The 27,000-nt window shown below is 38.6% G+C and overlaps 1 protein-coding gene and 1 pseudogene across 1 annotated transcript; both read left to right on the top strand.

Moving 5' to 3' along the window:
* The first annotated feature begins 45 nt into the window (after positions 1-45).
* On the top strand, positions 46-146 carry LOC123250777 (annotated as a pseudogene).
* Positions 147-17,785: 17,639 nt separating this feature from the next.
* Positions 17,786-24,367, top strand: LYZ (lysozyme). Its single transcript, XM_044679835.1, has 4 exons — positions 17,786-17,921; positions 19,543-19,707; positions 21,792-21,870; positions 24,179-24,367. Exons 1-4 carry the CDS (start codon positions 17,786-17,788, stop codon positions 24,243-24,245), a joined length of 447 nt encoding a protein of 148 aa, XP_044535770.1. The 3' UTR covers positions 24,246-24,367.
* The last annotated feature ends 2,633 nt before the right edge of the window (positions 24,368-27,000 follow it).

The following is a 27,000-nucleotide window of genomic DNA, read 5'->3' as shown; positions in this document are numbered from 1 at the left end:
TTTACATATGGAATGCTTAAAAATGTTTGTTAAAGAAAAGGAGTAGTGCTCACTTTGGTAGCACATATACTAATATTGGAGCGATACAGACTAGATTAGCCCTACACAAGGATGACACACAAATGCATGAAGTTTGGAATTTATTTTTAAAAATAAGCATTTTTTAAAAAGAAAAATGAGTAACAAACAAATTAATTAATTAAAAAAATTTAAACGTCCAAAGAGTGTTAGAGCATAGTCATTGAATGGTTTGCTTCAATTATCCCGGCAGGTCTAAAGCTTTTGTAATTCCCTGCTGCAAGGGCCCATAGTGTTTACAGTTGGAAGGGACATTAGAGGTGATTTAGTTCAATACCTTAATTTTTCAGATGGGGGAACTGGAGGACCAGAGAACCTCTTCTACTTTTATTTTGTCCATAGAGAAAATTGTATTTTTTTAACCCTTACCTTACAACTTAGAATCAATACTATGTACTGTCTCCAAGGCAGAGGAGCACTAAGGGCTAGGCAAAGGGGTTTTAGTGATTTACCCAAGGTTACACAACCAGGAAGTGTCTGAGGTCATATTTTAACTCAGGACCTCTCATCTCAAGGCTTGTCTAACCATGAGCCACCTGGCTGCTCCCAGCATCATTTCTTCATATGTGGCAGGTTAGAAGGTAGACATAGAGATAGAAGGCATGTGGGTGACCAAAGTTGAAGAAGAGTAGGGAAAAGGAATCTCCTAACAAATGACTTCAATTTTTTTGGTGAAATATCAAGTAGAGTTCTTAGCTGAAAAGAGTGAGGAGGGAGAAATTCATGGGAAGTTCAAGAAGAGATGAAAAGATTTTGAAGAGACCCTCCATTAAGTGAGACAGAAAGTCAATTAGGAAGGTGTTGAGGTTGCAGGTGTGGTCAGGAAACAAAAATGTAGTAGATGCAATCAACATGGTTTCATGACTTCCTCTAGTTTCTTCTCAGCAGCATGTGTATGGAGATGAAGGCAGAAGTGATTTAAGACTGAGACTTTTCAAAGCAAGGTGGACAAAACAATAAGGGAACAAGACACTCAAGATGATAGGACAGAATAAAACAGAATTGGTACATCAAGGGGTCAGAATGGGGAAAGGAAGAGAGTATGGTCACTTTAGGGACAATGACCTGGAAAACAACTGAGGGGGTCAAAGAAATGGAGGTCATACTGTAGATGAAGACCAGAGTTTGGGATTTCAAGGCAGAGAGAGAGGTGAAATGACAAGAAATTCTGACCAGATGAGGGAATTTTGAAGTAGGAGCTCTCTCTACTAAATAAAGTAATAGATTCTTTTCTATCCCTATTTCCTGAGGCAATTCATTCTCATTAACAAGTTTTTTTTCCCCAGATATTAACTAAAATTTATCTTTTTGCAGCTTCCATACATTGTTTCTAGCTCCACTATCTTGGGAGAAGCTAAAAACATAATTCATCTCTTCCCTATGAGAGGCATATAAATATTAATTAATTAATTAATTTGGGGGGTTGGGAAATTTTATCTAATTAATTGATTTTGAATATTTTTCCATGGTTCTGTGATTCATGTTCTTTCCCTCCCTTCCTCCCACTCCCCTCCCCTAGCCAACAAGCAATTTCACTGGGTTTTACATGTGCCATTGATCAAGACCTATTTCCATATTATTGATATTTGCATTAGGGTGAACATTTAGAGCCTATGTCCCTAATCATATCCACATCTACCCATGTGATCAAGCAGTTGTTTTTCTTCTGTGTTTCTGCTCCCACAGTTCTTTCTCTGAATGTGGATAGTGTTCTTTCTCATAAGTCCCTCAGAATTATCCTGGATCATTGCATTGCTGCTAGTAGAGAAATTCTGTCCATTACATTAGATTGTACCACAGTGTATCCATCTCTGTGTATAATGTTCTCCTGGTTCTGCTCCTTTTACTCTGCATCTGTTCCTGAAGGTTGGTCCAGTTCACATGGAATTCCTCCAGTTCATTATTTAAATATTTAAAGATTAAACAAAAAAATTCTGCAAGACAAAGTGATTTTGAAAAATGATTCATCATCTTGCATTATCCATGCTTCAACTCTTCTCCATTGGTAATGATAATAATTAATATTTATATAGTGATTTGAAGCCTATAACATTGCTGCATATATTATCTCAGCCATCTGAGTTGGTAAAAGAATCAAGAGAAGTTAAAAATAAAAGGAGTTTTGGATTCAAGCAAAGACTGAATGTCTTTGGGAATGAAATGGACTAAATTCCAACTCTGAATTTCTGATTCTATTATCTTGCATACATGATCATTATTAGGGATACTATATCAAAGCTGGCCTCATGAGTTTAAGAAGTTCCTGGATTAAAATTCCACCTTTGACCCCTACTGGTTTTGTGCCCCTGGGTAGGTCACTTAACTCTTCAGTGTTCCAGATATTTCTCAAAGACTATGAAGGGCAAGGCAGGTGCTGGTCTGGATTAATTGAGGGAATTACCTCACCACCTGGAGTTCCTTTTACCAAAGAAATCAAAGATCCAATCCAAAAAATCCAATAAAGTAATAAAGCCAAAGCCTTATGCATTCATCCATTCTTTACCACAGTTCCCTATCATGCTGACCTTGATCATGAAACAATGTGAAATATAAGATCACAAGGGAAAACAAAAGAGAACATAATACTACAGTCTGAAACAACGAAGAGTATAAATCTACTAGGACTCAGTGATGGGCAAACTATGGCCGGTGGGCCAGATGTGGCCCCTTGAAATGTTCTATCTGGCCCGCCCTGACATTATTCCTAATCTGATGAATACAATGAGTAGGATACAATACAATGAAACTTTGAAAGAGTTGCCTTAGAAATAGACCAACAGATGAGCATTTCCTTTCCTTTGGCCCCCTCTTTAAAAAGTTTGCCTATCACTATATTAGGTGATTCAATAGGCAGGATAAAACCACAATGATTTGACCTCTATAAAAGGAAATTTAATAGCTCAAAGAAATAGCACATTTCATACAAACTTCTGTTTGATCTTCTTCTCCCAAGTAAATTGAAGCCCAGGAAATAGATCATTAATGGCAGAGAGCACTATTTCCCAAAGTGAAATTTGCAATAGTTAATGAAAACAGAGAACAGAAGTCTTTTTATAAGAATATCTTTTCTTATATTTCATTTTTCCTCAATTACATGTAAAAACAATTATTAACATTTTTTCAAAAATTTGAGTCTCAAGATCTCTCTTTCCCTACCATGTAAAACATTTTCCCATATTAATCCTTTTGTGGAAGGAAAAACAAACAAAAAAGAAATTGAAACAAACAAAAATAGAAAATGAAAAGAGTTTGCTTTGGTCTGGATTTAAACTGAATCAGTTTTTTCTAAAATTTTTCCCCTTTTTTATGAGGTGTTTACAGTACCTTATTGTAAAATATAGGTTAAGTGTTTGGTCATGGGCTAGATGTAGGTCAATATTAACTAAAAATACTGTGTGAAAAAAAGAAATAAAAAATAAATATAAACAATTTAAATGAAACAAATTGGAGGAGAATAATACTGAACACACTGCATGTATAACAAAATACAAGGTATTTTCTAATCTTTGGCATAAAATGCTGATGGAATCAGTCAAGGAAAAGTGCCTTGGCTGTTCATGTTTTCTTACTGAACGTCCAGAAGATAGGCAGCTGGTACTTGTCCTTTCCATTCAAACCTTGAGGGTTATCTGTATTTATTTTTATTTATTTTTTTAAAACCCATACCTTCCATCTTACAATCAACACTATGTATTGCTTCTAAAGCAGAAGAGTAGTAAAGGCTAGGCAATGGGGTTAAGTGACTTGTCCAGAGTCACACAGCTGGGAAGTGTCTGAAGCTAGATTGGAACCCAGGACCTCCCATGTCTAGGCTTGGCTCTAATCTACTGAGCCACCCATCTGCCCCCTATCTCTCTTTATTATGACCCCTGTGATAGTAGCACAAAAGAGCTAAGCTACCCTATCCCTTGGTTCTCAAATATTTTTTTCCCAGTATAGAGCAGTTTTACCTGCATTGAATATCTGTTCCAATGCGTAGCCTTTCTCTTCAGTCAATTTCTTCAGAGTTTCAGGAAATTCCCTACCTGCCTCTTGATTGGCAGATACTGGCTCTCCCATTACTTTTATATTGCCTGGGGTAAATCTTTAAAAAAAAATAAATTCAAACCAGCCTTTCCTGGCCCGAAAATTCATAGAGGAAGACCATTCACTTTCATTTTCCATGAAGGAATCATGTAAGGACTTAGCCTTCTGTCATATGATGCCAAAGTCTACTGGAATATCTTCTTTATAACCATCCTGCACCCAAAAGAATGTTGCACTTTCAATGCAAGAGACATGGGCTATGTAAATGCTTTGCAGTTGATGGTGAGGTCGCAGCAATAGTTTCATGTATTTCCTTCTTTTTTTTTCTTAATGCATCTTATGGTCAATTCATTAACATGGTAATGGTACCCAACCACAGCAGCCATTTTGCATGAATGAAGCATAATCTTCAGAATCTAACAATTCTACTTTTCCCTTTGATTCTGTCACTTTCTTCTGTTTTTTTGGGAGCATTTTCCAAGCCACTAGGAAGACTACACTTGGTACTGTGATTATAATAGAGTTTAGGGCATTTAAATGACACAAGAGTTAAGAAACTTGAAATGCAAAAATCACTGTCAGATCTTGCGAGATGCCATGTGAGAGATTGCTGCAAACTAGTTGGCATCCTGAAGCCAGTGCAAAGAGCTGCAGTTCTTTTTAATTTTCATTTTAATTTACTACAAATTTAATTTTAAGAAAAAAATTATGTAGCTATTCATTTATGTTATTAAACAGTAAAGTATACATTGTACAAGTATTTTATAGAACAGTACATACTCATAAATATCACTAAATTTTTAAAGCCATGCGATCTCTACACTTCTAGCCTTTGTGTGTTATCCACTGGCTTTTGAATTCTTTTTGTAAACTTGAACTTTTTACTTATTTTAACTTTAAAAAATAAATAGTGCATATTTATGGTATTAAAAGATAAAATATACTTATATAATATAATACTATACATATATGTTATATATTTCTGAATTTCTAAACTTTATGTCATCTACTGGCCATCACTTGTCTTCTCTGGCTTCCACAAAACCCTCCCCAAATTTTTATTGAATTTTTATTTTATTTTATTTTATTTTATTTTATTTTATTTTTACCCTTATACTTCGGTGTATTATCTCATAGGTGGAAGATTGGTAAGGGTGGGCAATGGGGGTCAAGTGACTTGCCCAGGGTCACACAGCTGGGAAGTGGCTGAGGCCGGGTTTGAACCTAGGACCTCCTGTCTCTAGGCCTGACTCTCACTCCACTGAGCTACCCAGCTGCCCTTTTATTGAATTTTTTATGCCAACCTATGATGTATCAAAACTGTGATGTGGAAAGGATACTTGTAATTAAAAGGAAACAATGTAACATTAAGTAATCTAATTTCTAATTGGATGAAAGAATAGGGACTTTCTAGGTTGGGAGGGGGAAAGTGAATAGCTATAATTCCTGGAAGCCTGGAAAAGAGATGCCCCATTCCTCTCAAGTGTCTATAAACAATAAAAGAACACTAAAACAATAACTGATCAGTATGGAGCCAGTTTTTAGTTAAAACACATACATTGCTTGAGATGTACAATTATGAAAAAAAACTTTACATCAATTTTAAGATCTGACTGTTTTTCTGGGAAATGGAGCCTAGATCCTTAATTAAGGGTCTCTGAGCAGCAACAAGTGGTCCAATTTTTGAGCCACACAGGGCTAGATTCAAACAGTGCAATAAAGTTTTTTCCCAATTCCCACTATAAATGAACATTTCTTCTAAAAGAGAATTTAGACTAAATCCACAATTGAATAGAGAGAGAGAACCAAAAAATTGAGCTACAAGATGGGATCAGTGTGGGTTAATTCATTTTCCACAATTAACTACTTGCTCTCCTAATTCCCTCAATTCCATTACAGTTGACAGAGAGAAAGAGAGAGATTAGAGAGAAAGAAAGATCACACATGAAAGGTTTACTTCTAGGATTATAATATCCTAGATTTAGAGGTAAAAGAAACATCCATTCTAGCTCCCTCATTTTAAAGGAGAGGAAACAGACCCAGCAAGATTAATTGACATATCCAAAGTCTCACAGGTAATGACAGAGCTTGGATTTGAAGCCAGTTTCTCAGACCCCCCAATCCAGCAGACTTTCCTCTAATTGGTTGGTCAATAGTGCCTTTAGCTGAGAAATTTAATGAGGTTTTCATGAGGAGATATTACATTAACCTCATCACCAACAACCAACATTTCATGGGGTTTTAAGGTTTGTAAAAGGACTCTAGCCCTCAAACAGGTTGAAGGGTGATGGGGGTTGGGGTAGAAAACAGGAGCCCTTCATGTTAACCAATATGTTAAGACTTTTTTCCTCTCATTCTTTTGCAAAAAATAGCCCTTTGGGTTCCAGGTTAAGATGGCGGCAGAGTAAAAAGCAGCTGCTTGACTTCTCCTAACCCACGCATATAGGACTCCTCAAGAAGACATAAAAACAAATTCAGAGGAAAGAAGGGACCCCACAACAGGGCGCAGCATCAGAGGTATGTGGAAATGGGGCATTTCCATGCTATAAAGGGGTGAAACAGCTCCCACGAAAACACAAGCGGAGCAACCCCCTCCCCCACCCCACACCACCTACAATGCCAAAGCTAGGGCACGGGAGTCGGAGCAGGTTTGGGGCACCCATTGGGTCATTGGCAGCTCACCAGGGCTTGTTCCTGGGAGCAGCAAGACTTGGGACCACCCCCCCCCCAGGAGGCTGAGGAACTCACGGACTCTGAGTGCAAACCCTGAGCCCAGACCCTGAGCCCAGGTGCAGGCGAAGGGGCTGACACAGGCGTGGGCTGAGGCACGGATTAAAGCGCGGACTGGGGCACGGACAAAGGGGCTGATTCTGAGTGCAGGAGTGGACCTTGAGTGGGGACCCAGTGCAGAGAGGTGCTTGACTATGGAAGCAGCTCCCTGAGATTGTTAAAGGAGCTTCAGGCAGAAGAACGAGCAAGGAGACCACCAGGAGACTTGTCCCAGAACAACTAGATCTGAGATCTCAGGAATCTCTAAAGAGCCGCAGACAGATCCTGGGTGTGAGCATAAAGCTGAGAGGGAACTCAGCTTAAAATGACAAGCCAGAATCATCAGGAAAACCAGAAGAGAAAGATGAAGAAGAAAAAACCTTTAACTCTTGACAACTTTTACACAGAAAAAATCCAGACAACAGAGGAAACAGCAGAGGAGAACAAACAATCCAAACCTTCCCAAAACAATGAAAATGGGTCACAAGGTCTTGAAGAGTTCAGATCTGAGATCATGAGAAAGATGGAAGAGATCTGGCAAGAAAATAACAGTTTAAAAGGCAGAATTTCACAATTGGAAAGTGAGGCAAGTAAATCAAAGACCAGAAATGACCAGATTGAAAAGGAAAACCAAAAGATTATAGCCGAAAACCAGTCTCTAAAGGCTAGAATTAGGCAATTAGAAAAAGACGCCCCCAAATCAAAAGAATTAATAAGCAAATTGGAGACCAAAATCAAACAGCTGGAAAACAGGTCAGACCAAACTGAAAAAGAAAATCAAAAGCTTATAGCAGAAAACCAGTCTCTAAAGACAAGAACTGGGCAAGTAGAAGCCAATGATCTATCAAGACAGCAAGAACAAATAAAGCAAAGTCAAAAGACAGATAAAATAGAAGGAAACATGAAATATCTCAATGAGAAACTGACAGATCAAGAAAACAGGTCTAGAAGAGACAATCTGAAAATCATTGGTCTTCCTGAAAAAACAGAAATTAATAGAAATTTGGACTCCATACTAAAAGAAATTATTCAGCAAAATTGCCCTGAAGTTCTACAACAAGAGGGTAATATAGACATTGAAAGGATCCATAGATCACCCTCTACACTAGACACTGAAAAGAGAATCCTCAGGAATATAATAGCCAAATTCAAGAGCTTCCAACTAAAAGAAAAAATTTTACAAGAAGCCAGAAAGAGACAATTCAGATATCAAAGAGCACCAATCAGGACACACAGGATCTGGCAGCCTCCACACTAAAAGACCGCAAGGCTTGGAATATGATATTCAGAAAGGCAAGAGAACTGGGTTTACAACCAAGGATCATCTACCCATCAAAACTGACTATATTCTTCCAGGGGAAAGTTTGGGCATTCAACAAGATAGAAAATTTCCAAGCATTTGCACAGAAAAGACCAGGACTTAAATGGAAAGTTGATATCCAACCACAAAAATCAAGAGAAACATGAAAAGGTGAATAAGAAACAGAAGGGAAAGTAAGAAAACTCATATTTTTTAAATTTGCCTCTTTGAGGGCTTCAAGAAGATCTAATGATTGGTACTCCTATGTGGGGAAATGCTATGTATAATTCTCTGTAGTGAACTCTGTTCACCATTATAGCATTCACTATTATAATAATTAGAAGAATTATTCATAGGGAGAGGCTGGAATACTAAATGATGTAAGATAATATGGGTGGGATGGAAAGAGGGGGATGAATAGTAGAGGACACCAAGAGAATCTTGAAGGAATAAGAAAAATAGGATATTCTATTACACACAAAGAGGGCATGGGAAGGAGAAGGGATGAATACTATTATAAGAAGGAGAGGAAGAGAGCATTAAGAGGTAATATTTACACCTTACTCTCAGTGTAATTAACCCTGAGAGGGAAGAATAGTTATATCCATTGGGATATAAAACTCTATCTAACCCTACTGAGAAAGTCAGAAGGGATAAACCAAGAAGTGCAGGGGAGTGGGGAGGTCAAAAAAGGGAGAGGAGAAGAAGGGGGAGGGAATTCATTAGGCCTTTAAAAATAAAAAGAGGGGAATAATAAGGGAGGGGGTAGAAAGGGAATTTAATCAAGGGAGGGGATAAGGGATACTGGCTTAAAGCAAATCACTGGTTTAAAAGGAAATAGTTTAAGAAGAAGGGGTAGGAATAGGGGAGGATACGAAAATGTCAGTGAATGCACAACTGATAATTAAAATTCTGAATGTGAATGGGATGAACTCGCTCATAAAACGGAAGCAAATAGCAGAGTGGATTAGAAACCAAAATCCTACCATATGTTGTCTACAAGAAACACATATGAGGCTGGTGGACATACACAAGTTTAAGGTTCAGGGCTTGAGCAAAATCTTTTGGGCATCGAATGAGAAAAAGAAGGCAGGAGTGGCTATTGTGATTTCTGACAAAGCCAAAGTAAAAATAGATATGATTAAAAAAGACAGGGAAGGTCATTACATCCTGATTAAAGGCAGTATAGACAATGAGGAAATAACACTGCTCAACCCAGAGTCTGTTTGCGCTCTCTAGGCTCTTGAAGTCTCAGATCTCGTTGATCTCAGGGTCAAGCCTCCTGGTGGTCCCCTTGTTTGTTCCTCTGTCTGAGGCTCCTTTAATAGATTCAGGGCGCTGTTTCCACAGTCATGCACCGCTCTGCATTGGGTCCTCACTCAAGGCATGATCCGTGGACTTAAGAGCCTGTGCTTGTGCCTGTGCTCAGGGTCTGCATTCAAAGTCCGCGTGCGTTCTTTAGCCTCTTTGGGTCTTAAGTCTTGCTGCTCTCAGGTACAGGCCCTGGTGATCCCAGGTAGCTGCCAAGGACTTAATTGGTGCCCCATGCTTACTCTAGCTCTTATGCGCTGGCTTTGGCACTATAGGTGGTGTGGGGTGGGGGAGGGGTTGCTAACTTGTGTTTTAGTGAGAGCTGTTTCACCCCCTTATAGCATGGAAATGCCCCAATTCCACGTACCTTCAATGCCGCGCCCTGTTGTGGAGTTTCTTCGTTCCTCTGGCTTTGTTTTTATGTCTTCTTGAGGAGTCCTATATTTTTCGGTTAGGAGTGGTTAAGCAGCTGCTTTTTTTACTCAGCCACCATCTTAACCAGGAAGCTCAAGCAGAGGGATTCTTCATCTGATTTATTTTATTTACAAAGTAGTTCCTTCTTGCTTAACTGGTTGCCTTTCTTAAGAAATTTTGACCAGAGATTATATAACTACTTGAGTCAATTTTCATCCCAGGCCTCCAAGAAAAATTTTACAAAGTCATGTTCTCCTCTACCCTTTTGTCCTCTAAAGTCCTTTCAAAGACAGGGGAGAGGAGATGGACAGAAGAGTAGTAAGAGCTAGGTAATGGAAGTTTTGCCAGTAGTGTTATGGTATCTGAGAAGGAAACCTAGTGGGGACTTACATCTTTCCCCAATTGAAATACATATGGCCGACCTGTTTGGTGAGGAAGAGTTCACAAAACTCCATATGTCTCAATGCTGGGTGCAGGTTGTGAACTGCATAAATATATCCAGGCTCTGCAACAAAGACTCACAGAACTTCATTAACTTGGTTTGATTCAACAGAGAGTTCCCCTTATGATTTGCATAATTTAAAATCAGGAGACAAAGTGTACATAAGAAACTTCACAAGAAAATCAGTAACAGACCCCAATGGTTAGGACCCTATCAAATTTTGCTCACTACCCCTACAAGTATAAAAGTAGAAGAAAAAGATTCATGGTTCCATGTGACCCATGTGAAACCTGAAAAGAAACATACAAATGCAGAACACCCAGAAACAGTTCAAGATAGACAAATTACAGAAACTACTGGGGATTGAGAATTGAAATTCAGTCATTGTAAAACAAAATCATTGAAAAACATCTGAAAATGCATATAACATACACACATACTGTATCATGGAAAATGGCAGGGTGGAATTCCTGCAAGATACAGGGTCATGCCTCACCCAGAATTTCAGGGGACCCCCCCTGGAGAACTCTGGGTGAGGGAACAGTTGAAAAGGAGTTTAACAGTTGATTCCTGGGGGTTGAGGTGAGTAGGTCAGACTGCTTGCTGTCCCTGGTGTGGGGATTGCCTTGGTGGCCATAGTGGCAAAAGCCATTTTGGTTTCTACTCAGAAGTTTGCTTGTCTAGCGGGATTAGACCTTTCTTGCAATAGCATTTTATTATTCATTTAGTTATTTTAGATAATGGAAGTGATTATTATGAGCTTTGAGGGCCGGCTAGGTAAAAGTCTGCCACTCCCTCCTGGGGGGGAGGGGCAGTTTCTACCTAACAGTTCAGGACTCCCCAAATCTTATCCAAATCCTTGATACCCCTTCCCTGCTTTCCCTTCCTTCTTTTATCAATATAAAACTTTATCTTTAAGTAGTTGTTTCTGGGTATTATTTGGGCGTACTCACAGCTACCATAGAGCTTGGTTCCTTTCAGTTACCAGCCAAAGAAGTCAGATCCTCATCTGTCACAGTAACAACAAGACATCTAGCTTCACCCTTGTCCCTCAATCAAACCTGTAAGGAATATAAGTTGAGAAAGTGAACAGCATTAGAGATTTGCCTAGCCGAGTCTTGTAAGAGACATTCATCCTGCCTTCATTTCCAACTGATTTCCAACTGATTTCCAACTGCTTGGTGGGAGGGGTGAAGAAGGAGGAGTAGCTACTTCTCCCTACTCACTCTAGCCTGTGTGTGTGGGAGGAGTGAGTCCTGTAGGTTTCTAGCATGAGGCCATCTCTTCAGCTTCCCAAAACATTTCTGTTATTATCAACATAACAGTTTTGGCCAGCCAGCTTAGGATTTTTATTTCAGAACCTGTGTGGGAAGTGATCAATACGGCCAGCTTCATCGATAGGGCCATTGTTACACTGGGGTGCTCTGGGGTGCTGATATGTGGGATTTGGCAGGCTTGTGCCACCTTTTGGCTGATAACGGTTCTCCAGTTTTTCAAACAAGTTATAGAAATATATGATACTTACATGTGGCTAACTATATCAGTGGGTGATGCTTTGGCATATGTGCCATCAGGGATAGCCATGACTGCAATTTTCTATGGGGTCCTGATGATATTGAGAAAGGTCTTGGCATATCCCTTTGCGAGAACAGAAATAACAAACCCAGTTTTGGAGCAATTAGTGGAGCACATGAAGACCTTAATTGAGATAAACAAGCAGATCAGGGAAGGAAAGGACCTAGATGCAAAGACAATCATTCAGTTAGAGATTATTGAGAGTGCAGTCACACCAAAAAAGGGGAGTGATATTAAACAACAAGCTAAAGATGAGAACACTGAAGAACAACAGGTTGCAGGGGCTGAAGCAGCTCCTGTGACTATACTTCCCATTACTGGCAGGACAATGGTACAACCTGACACAGGCATTATACATGTTAAAGGCTACAAACCTTTTTCAGGGGGTGTTTTGGAGATCTTGAAAAGGAGGTTCCCCCAGTTCTATATAAATCCTCGTTAAATCCACAAAAGAATACAAATGGGCCGTGAGACTTTACAACCCAACATTTGAGGACGTGGAATTGCTCCTTTCAGAATTATACACCCCTAGTGAGAAGGCAAAATTTATAGCCGAGACAAGAAGCAACCCCAATCTTGCCTTGTGGCCAGAACAACATCAGGACTTAGAACTCTCTTCACAAAAGATGTAGGGAGGATTTAGCAGAAGCAATAAGGCTCTATGCAAGAAGATCAAATGCATGGGGGTCCTTTGAGAAATTAAGGCAGGGAGAGGAAGAACACCCAAGTCTTTACCTGGACAGGCTCTTAGAGGTAGGCGAAATTATCCTAGGTTTCAGGGGCATGACAGCTGAAGATAACATCCAGCATGTCAGGAGGCAATTTGTAAAAGGAAGTCTAACCCACATCCAGGCTTATTTCAAGTTGCATTGCCCACAATGGGAGACCATGCCCATTGAAGACCTAAGGAAGACTGCTGCATATGTCCATGAGTCTAGGGAAAGCAAGCCAAAACAATCAAAGGTCTCTGAAAAGGATAGGGAGATTGCAGAGCTGAAGAGACAACTAAAAGAAGCTCAAAAGGCCAAGGAGGTAGAGGAGATTAGGAATATGGCTCTGATGTCCAGCAATCAGAGGAGCCAGAGCAGGCCTAGGCAATCTTTTGGGTGCCTCGCGTAAAATGGAACAAGTTGCACCAGTGTCCACTAGTCCTTCATAGTGTACCCCAACACAATTTCTAGGGTAACTAATGGTTCTCCACTGTTGTTGGACTTCACTGGCACTAGGGGTAATAAAGAATCCTCAGTATTGTGTGTACACTTATTATCGATCCAGTATTGCATATGGTCATTTATATCTAAACCTGAACTTCCTGTAGCACCATCAGGCAAGTTAAGTTTAGAACTAGAAATACAGAAAGCAGGCTTAAAGAGCATTCTCTCTTTGAGAGCTGGTGAGTCATTATTAGTTGTGCAAATTTCATGTTGGCTTTTGCTAAGGGCTGCAGAAATGGAGGTTTGATCTGATTCACCATCCACTCTGATATTTAAGGAACTGTCATGCCCCAAATCAGAAGTTTTCCCATTGGTAGTATCCGGGAATGTATGGTAGTTAGATAGTGTTCCCTTTAACACTTCAGGTACAATTACTGATTCAAAAGCTGACTGATGTTCCCTATCTTGCCCTGAAGTTTGTGTGACTGAAGTCAGATGTGTTTTGTCTTCAATCACTGAACAAGCTTCATTGCTGATGTTATTAGCCACACTGGTTACTGGGGATGACAACTGCTCCCTTTCCCTTCCCCATGCTTATGGTTGGAATTCTTCAGCTAAGGGGTTGAGAAAGGTGGATGTGGAATTTCTTGAACAGCTGCCAGTACCCTGCAACTCAGTGAGTTTCACTTTTAAATTTAAGTTTTTGCCAACGTACTAATTTGTTTGCTCTTTAACCTCAATCTGTGACGTTGTGTCTGAAGCAAGTGAATAGAATAGAATTTTGGCATTTAACTCCCCCAAGGTTACTAAATGTGTTCCTTTATGGAAACATTGTAAATCCTCACCATAATGTTCTTTATCCAAGTTGCCCCTTTGTTTTAGACTTGGAATAAAGAGAGGAGTTTGAGGGTTTGATGATTTTGAAGAAGATTGCAAAGTTTCATGATGTGAGCTGTTGCAATTGCTTGAGTGATCCTTGTGCTTCTCACCCAATGTTTCTGTTATGGAATGAGAAAGTTGATCTCTTATATAATCATCTTTATTATTACCATAAATTTCTCTGTGCATCTGCATTATTTCTTCCCATTGTAGATTATCTACCACAGATCTATTTTGATATTCTGAGTAGCTTGCCTTAGACACCTGTTCTATTTTGCTCAGATTTTCAATTTTCCTATCCTCACTCAGACTACACCCTGTCACACCCAAATTACAATGATTAGAACGTTTTGAATTAGGAATCTCAATTCATAATGATTTTGGCTTCGTTCCCATCTGTATATATCTTTCCATGTCGTCTAAGGGTGGGGATTGACTAAATTTTTTACATGCATGGTTACAGCATGAACCATCATGTTTGCTTTCTTCTTTTCTCTTTGTGTCATGATTGTTTTTGGACCACTTAGAATTATAGTAGGTCCTTCTATTTCCTCTGTCTCTTTGATTATAGTTATTGTTTTTGGAGAAATCAATTTGTTGTTTGAAGCTACAAAAACAAATGATATGGCCTAATTTTCCACAAAGATAGCATCTAGGTGAAAATGATTTTGTTTTTTGGGTGTTAACTATAAGTTGTCTGTATTGATTTTGGCTCCTACTAGTTTGGAGGGCAAAATTTTTTATTTCCTCCAATTATTTTCTCTTTTGGACTGTTTCAATTGTCGTTTTAAATAAGCTATCATTTCATTTTTGTCTGAGTCCGTCTGTCTTGCAATTCTTGCTTCTTTCTGTTTTGAGACATGGATATAAGAAGCATGTTGCCTTACATCTTCTAGTGGCAGTCATTCCTACTGTGGACAATTTTGTCTAAAGTAGTTTTGTATTGGGATTGATGTTCCCTTTACAAATTGTCTACAGATGTGGTCTATGGGTTCCTGGGCATGTGTATTGCATAGACCAAGGATTGTCTCAGCTGCCTCAATTACTCGATCTAGAAAACTACTTGGATGTTCTTCTTCCCCTTGTTTTAACTTCTCAAACTTTTGCCAAGAGTTTGGTCTTTTCACATGAATTCTCATTGCCTCAAGTAAGTCCATTCTACACTGAATTAAGTATCAAAGGTTTGCGTGCTGTGTGAAATCTAAGTCCTGGTGAATTAAAGGCCATGATGTCAAATTGGGGTTCATCTTTGTTTCGTTCAGGAATTTTTCCTTTTCTGAGGAAGAGGAAAATTCCCATAAAAGAAATTCCACATCTTCAAGACTGGGATTAAATAATGTGAACACCCTCTTTAATTCCTTGATGCTTTTGAAATGTTTTTTGAAATATTTGGGGAACCGTCTTTTTAGGACCTCCATATCACTTGGGGTGAATGCTTTGTATGATTTCACATGCACTACCCCTTCCCCAGGCTGCACTATTGCCCTGTCTACAAATTTGTAGGAGAGAGACTATGGCATTTGTGGATGATTGATTGTTATTTGTGGTATTGCTTCCTAGATACTTTGATTCCACAATCTCCAGTTGGAGAATTGTGTGCTTGTTCAATTCTCTTCCTTCTCTTAGTTGTTTTAGTACTTGGAACAGTAGCTTGATGTTTTCTACTAGTTCCAGATAATCATCATCTTTCTTGGTTGTAATTGCCTTGTAATAGTTCCATAGGTGAGAGCATACATTCTTTGAGACTCTTAGGAATTGCCAAATGGATAGGGTTATGGCAATGGCAGCTGGGATAAAACAAATGCACTCAGCAAGGGTTAGGGCACACCATTTATAATAGTCATAGAGGTCTAAGCCTTGTTGCACAAAATTGGGGACTCTCTTGAACCAAAAATCCATTACACCTTGCATGAAAGACCATGACATAATGGATATGCTAGATAAGATTAATTTTATTCTCGCCAGCTTCATTTTGGGTATATCAGAAGATTTAAGGTTGTTCACTAACTTTGCTCGCCAATAAATGTTATGGAATAAAGTAGAAACTAAAGTTGGGGGTGTGCTCTCTTTCCCTTGCTGAGTGACAGAGGGGTTAAAGGGGATTGAGGTAATAGGAGAGGAATGGAAGGAATGCTGGGTTTAGGGAGGAGAGAACAAGGCAGTATTAGGATGGTAAGGGTACAGGGTGAGGTGTTCAGGAGAGGCAGCTGACACAGACTAGACACACGGGCTAGAGACAGAGGACACTGGGGGAATAGGCGGAACCCTTCCAGGCAGGAAAGGTACTTCTACAGACACAAGGAATAGGGCCAGTCAGAAGTGGTTTGAATCTGACTTGAGGACTTTCTTGTCAGTTTCTCAAGTCCACAAAGAAGGAGTCCCAAGGCTCCTCCCTGTCAGTGAAATTGAAGGGACTCAGGAGGAAGTATAGAGCAACTACTTCCTCCCAAGATGGACGCCTCCAGTTTCCCTCAAGAAATAAAGAGAACAATTCCTTCCCCTTCAACCTTTGACTAATTCTTCAAAACAATGATTCTCCAGAGGGTTTGATTAGGTAACAAGGGGATTTATTAATGTTCAGGGTTGATCTGAAGGAAAGAGGGGTTTGGGGTTTCTGACAGTCAATAGGGAGAAACTCAAGATGGGTGAGGGTCACAGGAATGGGTTAGACTGAGAGAGAACCTGCTTTCTCAGACAGGGAAGATTTGGCTGCTTTTAAAGTATAGGGTATACTTAAGGGATAGTTTGTTTCAAGGATGTCCTACTTGCCTATGGGGAAACTAAACCTCATAAAGTCTATTCACTAAAAACCCAAAAGCCACCCTGCCTCCCAGAGCCCCAGGAAAACAGGGAAGGAAACAGAGAAAATAATATAGAGAAAATTAGAGAGAGGTCCAGAGAAATTAGCTAGGTTCAAATTGTCCAGAGACAAAAGCACAGGGCAAAAGCAAAATTGAAAGCCAAGGGAGAGCTCTAGTTAATCCCTCCACTCGGATCAAGCATCAGGGACTAACTGATTTCTCTCAGGATTCTAAAGCTCCAACTGCCAGAAGTTTTCAGTTGGCTCCCTGCAAGAGTAAAAAAAACTTCTCTTGCATCTTTTGCATTACATTTTCCACTATAAAAAGTGCAGTTATAAATATTTTGCTATCTCTGACTGCTTTTCCAACATCTCCCACTACATTATCTATGCTTCAGTTTTTCTCCACTAGTAATAATAATAATATTGTATATATGCATTCACATATATGTATATAAAATGATTTAAAGTTTGCCAGTTGCTCTGCGTATATTCTCTCAGACAAAGTTAATAAAAGTTTCAAACTAGTTCAAATAGAAAGAAGTTTGGCAGCTGGTTACTACCTTTCAGTGATTTTGTAGAGGGAATTCCTTCTTGGGCATGGATTGCAAAGAGGTTGGACGAGATTGAAATTCTGAATTTCTATGATTCTTTGATTCTCTTATCTGGTATATATATATACACGAATTATTTTATCCTTGGCCTTCACCTATTAAAGAATGATTTATTCCTTTGGCTTTAAATTTGAAACTAGTCTCTTGGCAAATGGATTCGAGGCTGTCTTCCTCTAATGCAATATGTTGGGGCAATCTCAGGTAGCAATGGGCAAACAAAATCTCTCCCCTCCCCAACCTCACCCATCCCCACCCTCATTCCAAAGAGTTGGTCACTAGAATGCAGCAATCAATCTATTTTGATTTCCATGTAGTTCATGAGGTAGAGCCCTCCAACAGCAGGAAGAAAAACTTAAGACAGAAGTTAAATACTGGAGCTCAGCTCAGGCTCAGGAGGTGGAGTGGTTTGACTTCTCAGGCATCATGAAGGTCCTGATTCTTTTGGGACTTGTTTTCCTCCTCATGCTAGCTCATGGCAGGATTATACCAAGGTGTGAATTTGCAAGAATCCTGAAGCAAAATGACGTGGATGGTGACAGCGGTATCAGCCTGGCCAACTGTAAGTCCAGTTTTCTGAAGATATTCATAGATACTGGAAAAAGAGGGCAAAGAATGGGGGGGTTGATAGTTTCAAAGGAATTCATTCTCTTTTTTTGGTCCTTGTTTTAGAATTTCTCTGCGTGTTCATATAACTTGGAATGGAATTAAACAGTTTAAAAACATCAACTGATCAACCTAGAAATGAAATTTGAAGGAGTTAGGTTTTAGGGGTGGGGAAAGAGAATTGATCTCTTAAAAGGCTTCAAAGAGGATCCCTTGTGTCCCTTGGAATTCACTGAAACAAGTCAGCAAGTTTATCTTCCCCTGAACCTATATAATATGAGTCTCAAATTGTGTCCTAGATCCTTAGGCCCAGAACCCAGCTCGGTCTAATTCAATGCCTGGGTACTAAACCCTTCCAGGATTGCTGAATGGAGAGGTTGAGGTATTCTCTGGCACAATGTGGAGAATTTGAAAAGTGATGTGTCTCAGAAGAGAGTTCAAGATTTTGGGGCAAGATCCAAAAATTCTGTACAAAGAAACTCTTCTACCTCTGGGTGCAGTTCATCAGAAGTGTTCCTTCATTCCAATGTAACTGCCTCCAGCCTTGTTTAATAGCATGGACACTCATAATAATTATGCATAAAAAGAGAATCACTTTTAAGAGTTGATACATATCTTTATTTTTATTCATTTATTAACCTTCTGTCTTTTTTTTTAACCCTTACCTTCCATCTTAGAATCAATACTGTGTATTGGTTCCAAGGCAGAAGAGCAATAAGGGCTAGGCAATGGGGAATAAGCGACTTGCCCAGGGTGACACAGCTGGGAGTTGTCAGAGGCCACATATGAACACAGGTCCTCCGGACAGTAAGCCTGTGCTGTCCACTGTGCTACCTAGCAGTACCTTCATCCATATCTTTAAACTTCAACATTGGGAAAGTTAAATGGCTCAGAGGATTGAAAGCCAGGCCCAGAAATGGGAGGTCTTGGGTTCAAATCTGGACTCTGAAACATCCTAGCTTCCCTTGAAACTCAGTCCACATCTGACCTCAGATACTTCTTAGGTATGTGATCCTGAGCAAGTCACTTCTTGCCAGTTGCCTTGGTCTTACTGCTCTTTTGCCTTAGAATCAAGACACAATATTGATTCTAAGATGGAAGGTAAAGGTTATCAATTCTAAGACAGAAGGCAAGTATTTTTTGAAAGCAAAAACAGAATAGAATGAAAATAAACACAACATGGTTTTGTTTCTCTGATTTGTCCAAGACTTCATTTGTAATGATGGGGCAAAACGGCTAAGCTCCAGTATAAATAATAACTACGAAATAAGAACTACAGATGAAAGAATTAATGGCACGTTAATGAAAGGATTTTTCTATAAAAGAATTCTCCTAGCTCCTTGAATATGATGATTGTACATATTAAATGTATTTCTAGGGAATGAAAGAGGCTTCAAACAAAAGTATTCCTAGTTAGTGCATATTGAAGAAGAGTCACAATTATAAATGATGCTTTCAGAGATAAATATTGTATCTATTTAATATGTCAATGAAAAAGGAGGATTACAGCCTTTTAGTTATCTTGGGCAAAATAGATTGGATGTGAATTAGTTACTATTAAAATGAACTCTTCACAGGGGTGTGCCTGGCAAAATGGGAAAGTGATTTCAACACACGAGCCACAAATTACAACCCTGGAGATCGAAGCACTGATTATGGGGTATTTCAGATCAACAGTCGCTACTGGTGCAATGATGGCAAGACACCTGGAGCTGTGAATGCGTGTGGCATCCCATGCAATGGTGAGAGGGATCTCTTGGATATGGGTGGACAAAATCACTGCTCTGCAAGGTGGATAGATACTTATGCAGCTATGCAAACTAAAATGCACATAAGTGAAAAAGTTATGGAAAGTCAATAAGAAAATCCTCACTTCTAACATTTGTATAACCCAGTAGAAGGGCTTATTGGCTCGGGAGAGGGGAGAGAAAGAAAATAAATCATAGAAACATGGAAGCATATTTTTTTAATTAAAACAAATTTTTAAATCCTCACTTCTCACTAATTTTCCAGCCCCTGATTTATGATTGCCAATCAAGGATGTCTTCTTCTTGAGAAGATATTTCTTATGTTTTGCATGATGATAAATGTACAATGCAGATCAAACTGCTTACCATCTCCAGGAAGGAGCAGGGAAGGGAAGGAGTTGGATCTCATAACTTCAGCAAACATAAGTAGAAAATTGTTTTTCCATATAATCAGTGAAATAAAATATCTTAAAAAAAATAAAAAAATATCCACCTCCAGAGAAAGAACTGTTGGAGTCAGAATGGAGATGGAAGCATATGATTTGTCACTTGTTTACTTGGGTTTATATTTGGGGGTTTGGATTTTTATAAGATTAGTCACTTATAGAAATGAACAATGTGGAAAGATATTTAAAGCACATTTGCTTTACGTGATAATATATGTATAACCCAGATTGAATTGCCAGTCAGCATCAGGAAGAAGAAAGGAAAGAAAGAAGGGAGATATGTTCGATCACATATCTTAGGAAAACTTTTGTTGAAATTTTCTATAACATGTATTTTTTGGAAAAAAAAACAAATATAAAAATAAATTTAAAAATAAAATATTATTTCTCAGCCATGGTGCCTATCAAACTGGCATTCAGAAGGAAGGGGTAGAATTCTCTCCTTTCTCTTAAATTTTCAGCCACTGAAATGAGCTGCCAAGAAATTCCTATCATGGAAATTCTTGTTACTTCAGGCTGGTTCTGCATATTCTATCTGAATATTAATGTCCGACTTTTTAAGAATGTGTCCCATATCTTGCTGTCAGCATAGATGGTCTATTAGCCTAAACACCTCAGAGTTCTTTAAGTATTTCATCATCATCAAATCAGTTGCTAAGAATACACACAAGCCATCAGAACTGACCTGTCCTGACTGAGTACCTTCTGTCCAAGCAGAGCTGTAGGAGACAATAGGCTTTTCTCCATTCCTGGTTGTCCGAAGCAGAATCATGACTTCTTAACAACTGTTGATTCTATGAGGGAGAATGCTTAAAGCTGAAACAAAGCCCATCTAATATGTATTCTACAGCACTAGGATATATTCGTATTTGCAATCATAACTTACAAAACTATAGGTGACACTGTATCAATCAAAATGTCCTTTATTCAGTTATAACCCCCAGCAGGGGAATTTCCCAGTGATACAAAAAGTGAGACATCCCTTCGGGTCTCTTTCTCTGCCCATCTCTGTGTCTGTCTCTTTTTCTCTGTCTGTCTCTCAAGCACCTCCTTCTGAAGAACAAAAATAACAGTTATCTTAAAGAAATGAAAAATGAAATGTGGGCTGCTCTGTGTAAGAGCCAGAGGACAGGAAGGAACAGAGAGGGATGAGTTTAGCTAGTTCCTTTCCTCACATCAGTGACAGCCATCACCATTCATTCTGCTTGGGATCCCAATAGTCCCACACTGTTCATCTCCAGGCTTTTCCCAGCATCTCACCTGTCCTCTCTTGAGTTCCTTTTCTGGAGGAGGGTATGAAACCTCTTGCTCAGGGAAGTGGTGACAAGGAGATGGGAGCAGCCTCTCTTGACAAGTTTAGGCTAATAGGTCAGCTAACCTGACAGCAAGATACAGGACATCTTGTTTTTTTGTTGTTTTTTGTTTTTAAGTCAGATGTTAATAGAATGGATAGAATATTCAGGATCACCCTGTAGTAACAAGAATTTCCATTACAGCTGTACCCTACCCTAAAGGAATTTATTGGAAGCTAATTTCAGCATCTGAAAATTTAAAAGAGAAACTAAAGAATTCTACTCATTTCTTCTGATTGCCAATATAACTTTCTTACATTACTTCTGATTTCTATTACAGCTCTTTTAACAAAGAATATCACCACAGCTATAAAATGTGCAAAGAGGGTTGTTCGTGATCCCAATGGCATTCTGGCATGGTATGTTTTAAATCATTATAAAGAATAAATCATTTTTTCCTGTAATGGGTATGCTCAATGGAGGGGGATGCTTAAAGCCAAAAAAAAAAAGTCCATCCTATTACGGATTCTCTAGCAGCAGCCACACTGTAGGATATAATCATATTTGTAATCATTACATACCAAACTAGATGTGACTTCCATTTGCCTACAAATGACCCTAGTGTTGTATAGTGCTATTTTCTGTAAGCCTGCTGAAAGATAGTATGTCACTTTAATAATCATCCAGCAAAGTAGGTTGTAAGAAATAAGTAAAAGACTCTCATGGATCCATAGCAATAATCAGATTCATGCAACTTAGAGCAAAACTGCATTTATACTACTCATATGAAGATTTGCTTACTGAGTCCAAATCTATGGAGCGTTTCACCACCAGTTTAGGATAAGGTTAAGTCTTGTTCATTTATGTCAGCACTGTAGCTGTATTTCTCATCAATAACTATCCTTACTTATGTTGATACTGTAGAATAATGGAATACCCATGTAAGAGTAAATCTATATCATGCAAATTTAAATTAAAATGCAATCTATTTTAATTTACTTAGACTCTAAAGGATGCATTCTTCTATGGTACTTTATGCTTTTATATGAGATGGGAAAAGGATCCTGGAAGAAGATACTACTTTAACTGAGACTTGAAAAAAGCTCTGGGAAGCTATGAGGCAAGAGATTAGGAAGGAGTTTTCCAGATGGGGTGGAGGCTGCCAGTGAAAATGTTCAAAATCAGAAAATAGCATATCACAACGGGGAGAAGAAAAAAGATGTCAGTGTGAGTGGAATGCAGAATATGTAAAGATAAAAAAAAGGATGGCATGAGAAATGTAAGGTATAAGAAGCTTACAAAGGTAGGAAGGAGCCAGGTTATGAGGGACTTTGAATGCCAAAGATAGGATTTTATATTTGATCCTAGAGGTGAGTTTCTTGGGGACAAGGAGGAAGAGGTGGAAGCAACATAGACCTTCTCTTTAGGGAGATTTGTTAGTTAAATAGGGGATGGACTGGAAAGAGAAGAGGCTTGAGAGTAAGAGATAAACAAAAGTGCTATTGCAGTAGTCCAGGTATGAAGTGATGAGGGTCTTTAGCAGAGTGGTGACAGTGCCAGATTAATGAAGGAGAGTTTTAAAATGACAGTTCTTGGCAACAGATTGGATATGTGATTTGAGAGTGATGAATCAAGGACAATATCTAAGTTGAATGGAGTTTGGACTATAAAAGGGTAGAGGAATGCTTCTTCCCATCTATCAACTTGCTCTGAATTGATTCCTTAAGCAAAGAACTGGGGGCAATTAGATGACTCAGTGGATAGAGAGATGGGCCTGGAAATGGGAGGCCCTGAGTTCAAATCTGTCCTCAGATACTGTGTGACTCACACAGCTGTGACTCTGGACAAGTCACTTAACTCCAATTTCTAGTCCTTAGAGCTCTTCCACTTTGGAACTGATACCTAGTATTGATTCTAAGACAGAAGGTAAGGGTTTAAGAATAAAATTTAAAGGAAGCAAAAATTATGTGTTTAGGAGGTATAGTTTGGAAATCCAGGTTATTACCAAGCACTTCTTACATTCAAATTCCATTCAAGGTGCTGTTAGATACCTGAGACAAAAAATGTGTTTAGTAGGTATAGTTTGAAAATCCAGTCCATCAACATGTAGTTCTTACATTCAACTTCCATTCAAGACACCTGTCTTCAAGAAACTTACAATCACACAATCAAAGAGGTATTTTGATGGTTGTGATGCAAAGCAAAATGTATTTGGGCCAAAAGAGAGATGTCATAAAATATGAGATGAAATTTGAATAGAGAGGGAACACTTTCAGTTGGGGGGATCATGAGAAGCTAAATGGAGGAGATGACCCCTAAATAACCTTGAGGAAGAGTGGGGAATTTTAGAGGGTGAAAATAGAAGGGCAGGGACAGTGGATCATTCTACACATTGGGGAAACCATAACCAAAGATGGGTAAGGTAAGGACAAGATCAGGGGACAATAAGTAGTAGAGTCAGAATACAGAATCATGGATCAAATATTTAGATTCTTAGACATAAAGAATCATAGAAATTTCAGACCTGGAATAATCCTTTCCTAGAGTCCAACATTATCAATTAAAGAAACCAAGAACTATAGCAGTAAATTCTACTGACATTTTTTTTTACAATTCCACCTGCATAAATTTAAAAATATCTCTATATTCATATCAAATGTCACATGAACATTGTTCCAAGTTTAGTCTTGCTAACTTTTGCATTATTTGGTCTCCCTTCCTCTGCAGGGTGGCATGGAGAAACCATTGCCAAGGAAGGGATGTTTCCTCTTATATCAGTGATTGCCGTCTTTAGACTGCTGGATTCCAATTCTTCACCTGGTCTTGATTTCTCTTCATTTGAAGTAGCTTTTTCAGTTAAATGTTGTAATCCCTTAATAAAATGTTCTCAAATAAAGCAGACTCAGAAAGACACAATGATTCTTTGAGTGGTTTAATGCTTTAAAATAGTTTTATGTCTAGCTACAGTTTTTAGGTCACAGCATTTTCCTAAATTCTTGGTTATCACAAAAACCTTCAGATTACTCCATTTTGGAGTTAAAGAAACAACTCAGCATCATGAATACAGACATTTCATAAATCTGGATGAGAAGAAATGTTCCCTAATATCACATCTTAACATGGATTTGTAAGTTGAAATTCTGACCAAGCACTAGCTGGCACCATATTTTAATGACTTAATATATGAAATATGTAGACAACTAACTGAAATACATAAGCCCCAATATAGAAAAGCCAAATGATGCTAAATATATATATAATATGTATATATATAATATTCTATATTTTAAAAAGAAATATTCAGCTATTAAATTCACAATCCCAAAAGAACAGATTGCTTTCTTCTTTGTTCTTATTCTGCATCTCTCAAATTATATTACATTTATCTATATAACAATATATTTCAGGCTTTTGAGAAAATCTGATGTCCGGGGTTTGTGTCCTCCTAATCAAGACACTGTCTCACCCAAGACAACAGTGAGTAGGTGATTGCTTTCCATTTCTTGCACTGACTTCAATCTAAACATAGAACTGCAGGCAAGATCATTAACAAATGAATTGAATTTGTGTATGGTTTAAAGGTTGCCCTTTTCCTCACAATTGAAGACTTAAATGGAATTGTGAAAGCAGGACTGAATTAAAGGATTTGTAATCAACTTCTTGTCTTGTTCTTCAAGACCTATATACTATTGGCCCAGCATTATCCTGGATTCCTTAACTTCAGTTGCCATCTCAAAATAGTTACCACATTTACCATATCTAATTCTACAATATCTCTTATATGCCGCCCCTTCTCTCTACTCACATAACCACTATCTTAGTTGAGACCGTCATCATCTCCAGATTATTGGAATTGCTTCCTAATTAGTTCACCTGCCACAAGTCACTCTCCCTTATAATCCATTCATTATTCACTGTAAGCTGAGTAATGATGTTATTATTACTCCTGCTCCTAGCAGAAAGCAAGTTACCTACTACCAGCCACCTCTTGGTAATTTTAAGAGCTAAGTGTAAGAGCTAAGGTGTTAACAATGGGATTGATCCAAGGCTGAGACTTGGCTAGGAATGATCAATAACCATCATAAGGGAGCTAGGAATTGAATTGAGGAAGGCAGTTTAGAGTTGAATTGGTTTACCAATGGGTCAAGATGGGAGAAGCAAAGAAAGCAAATAGTAGAGGGGAGATAGCTTGGAAAAGAACTGAAGGAGGATTGGAGATCACAGTTTGGGCAAAGAGTAGGAATTTGTTAAGGGAAAGCTGAGAAAGAGGCAAAAAGCCAATACATTATGGACAGATAAGGGGGCTTCAGAATTCTTGAACATAAAGGTGGTATTTGTTGGTGAAAGTAAAATCAACAGTATCACCATCTTTATGTATAACTGAGTTGAGGTGGAGGAGTAGTCCATGGGGAGTGAGCAGGTTGAAGAAACAGATTGATTAAGGTTCTTGAGAGGGAGTCAATATTTCAATACCCTTATATGAAAGTAGGAGTTGGAATGGAGAGAAAAATTGTAAGCCAGGTACCAAACTCATTGAGGAAGGAAGGAGAGTGATCTGGGGGGTATGTAGACAACAGCTATCAGGATTTTGATTGGGTAGTAGATATGAATACTAAGGAAAATTAATTTTAAAGCTGTATCATTTGATTTCTGGAAAGTGCTTTTCCTGACAGCCTTAGAAATGCCCTTACATTCCTTGCCCTAAAGCATCTTCTAAATTGAGGAAAGTCTCTGTAATTATGCTCAGAGAGTTTTAAAACTGTATATACCCTTACACTCAGCAATACCAGTCTCTTGAAATAATACCCCCAAAGCTATTAAACTATGTATGCCCTTTGAGCCCAGGATAGTACTAATAGGTCAATACCCCAAAAAAGACAAAAGAAAAAGGAAGAGGACCATATGTACAAAAATATTTATAGCAGCTCTTTTTGTGGTGGTAAAAAAGTTGGAAAATGAAGGTATGCTCACTACCCAAGGAATGGCTAAACAAATTATGGTATGTGAATGTGATGAAATATTATTATGCTTTAAGAAATGAAAAAGAGGATGTCATGAAGAAAAATTCTTTGGAAGACTTGTATGGATTAATGTAAAATGAAGTGAAGACCAGGAAAAAAATTTTACAGGAAATTGTAAAGATAATGAACTTTGAAAGACCTAATAAAAATCTAATCAATACAATGACTTACTACAGTTTCAGAGGACTCATGATGAAACATGATGTCTACCTTCAGAGCTGATGGATTCAGCATAGACTAAAGCAGTGATGGGCAAACTACTGCCCACAGGTCAGATTCGGCCCCCTGAAATGTTTTATCCACGTGCTGCACGTTATTCCTAATCTGACAAATGCAATGAGTAGGATACAATACAATAAAACTTCAAAAGAGTTGCCTTAGAAACAAACTGACAGATGAGCATTTCCTTTCCTTTGACACCCTCTTTAAAACGTTTGCCCATCACTGGACTAAAGCATTTTTTCTTTTTCTTTTTCTTCTTTTCTTGGGTGGGGGGGGGAGGGAGTGGGAAAGATATCTCTAAAGTGG

The sequence above is a fragment of the Gracilinanus agilis genome, chromosome 5 (genome assembly GCF_016433145.1).
Source record: "Gracilinanus agilis isolate LMUSP501 chromosome 5, AgileGrace, whole genome shotgun sequence".
Classification (NCBI taxonomy): domain Eukaryota; kingdom Metazoa; phylum Chordata; class Mammalia; order Didelphimorphia; family Didelphidae; genus Gracilinanus; species Gracilinanus agilis.
This window is presented reverse-complemented; position numbering and strand designations above follow the sequence as displayed.

Coding starts and splice junctions, on each gene's coding strand:
- LYZ (XM_044679835.1), top strand. CDS start 17,786: ATGAAGGTCCTGATTCTTTTGGGACTTGTTTTCCTCCTCATGCTAGCT. Junction 19,708..21,791: donor GTGTGGCATCCCATGCAATG/GTGAGAGGGATC, acceptor TTTCTATTACAG/CTCTTTTAACAAAGAATATC. Junction 21,871..24,178: donor CCCAATGGCATTCTGGCATG/GTATGTTTTAAA, acceptor CTTCCTCTGCAG/GGTGGCATGGAGAAACCATT.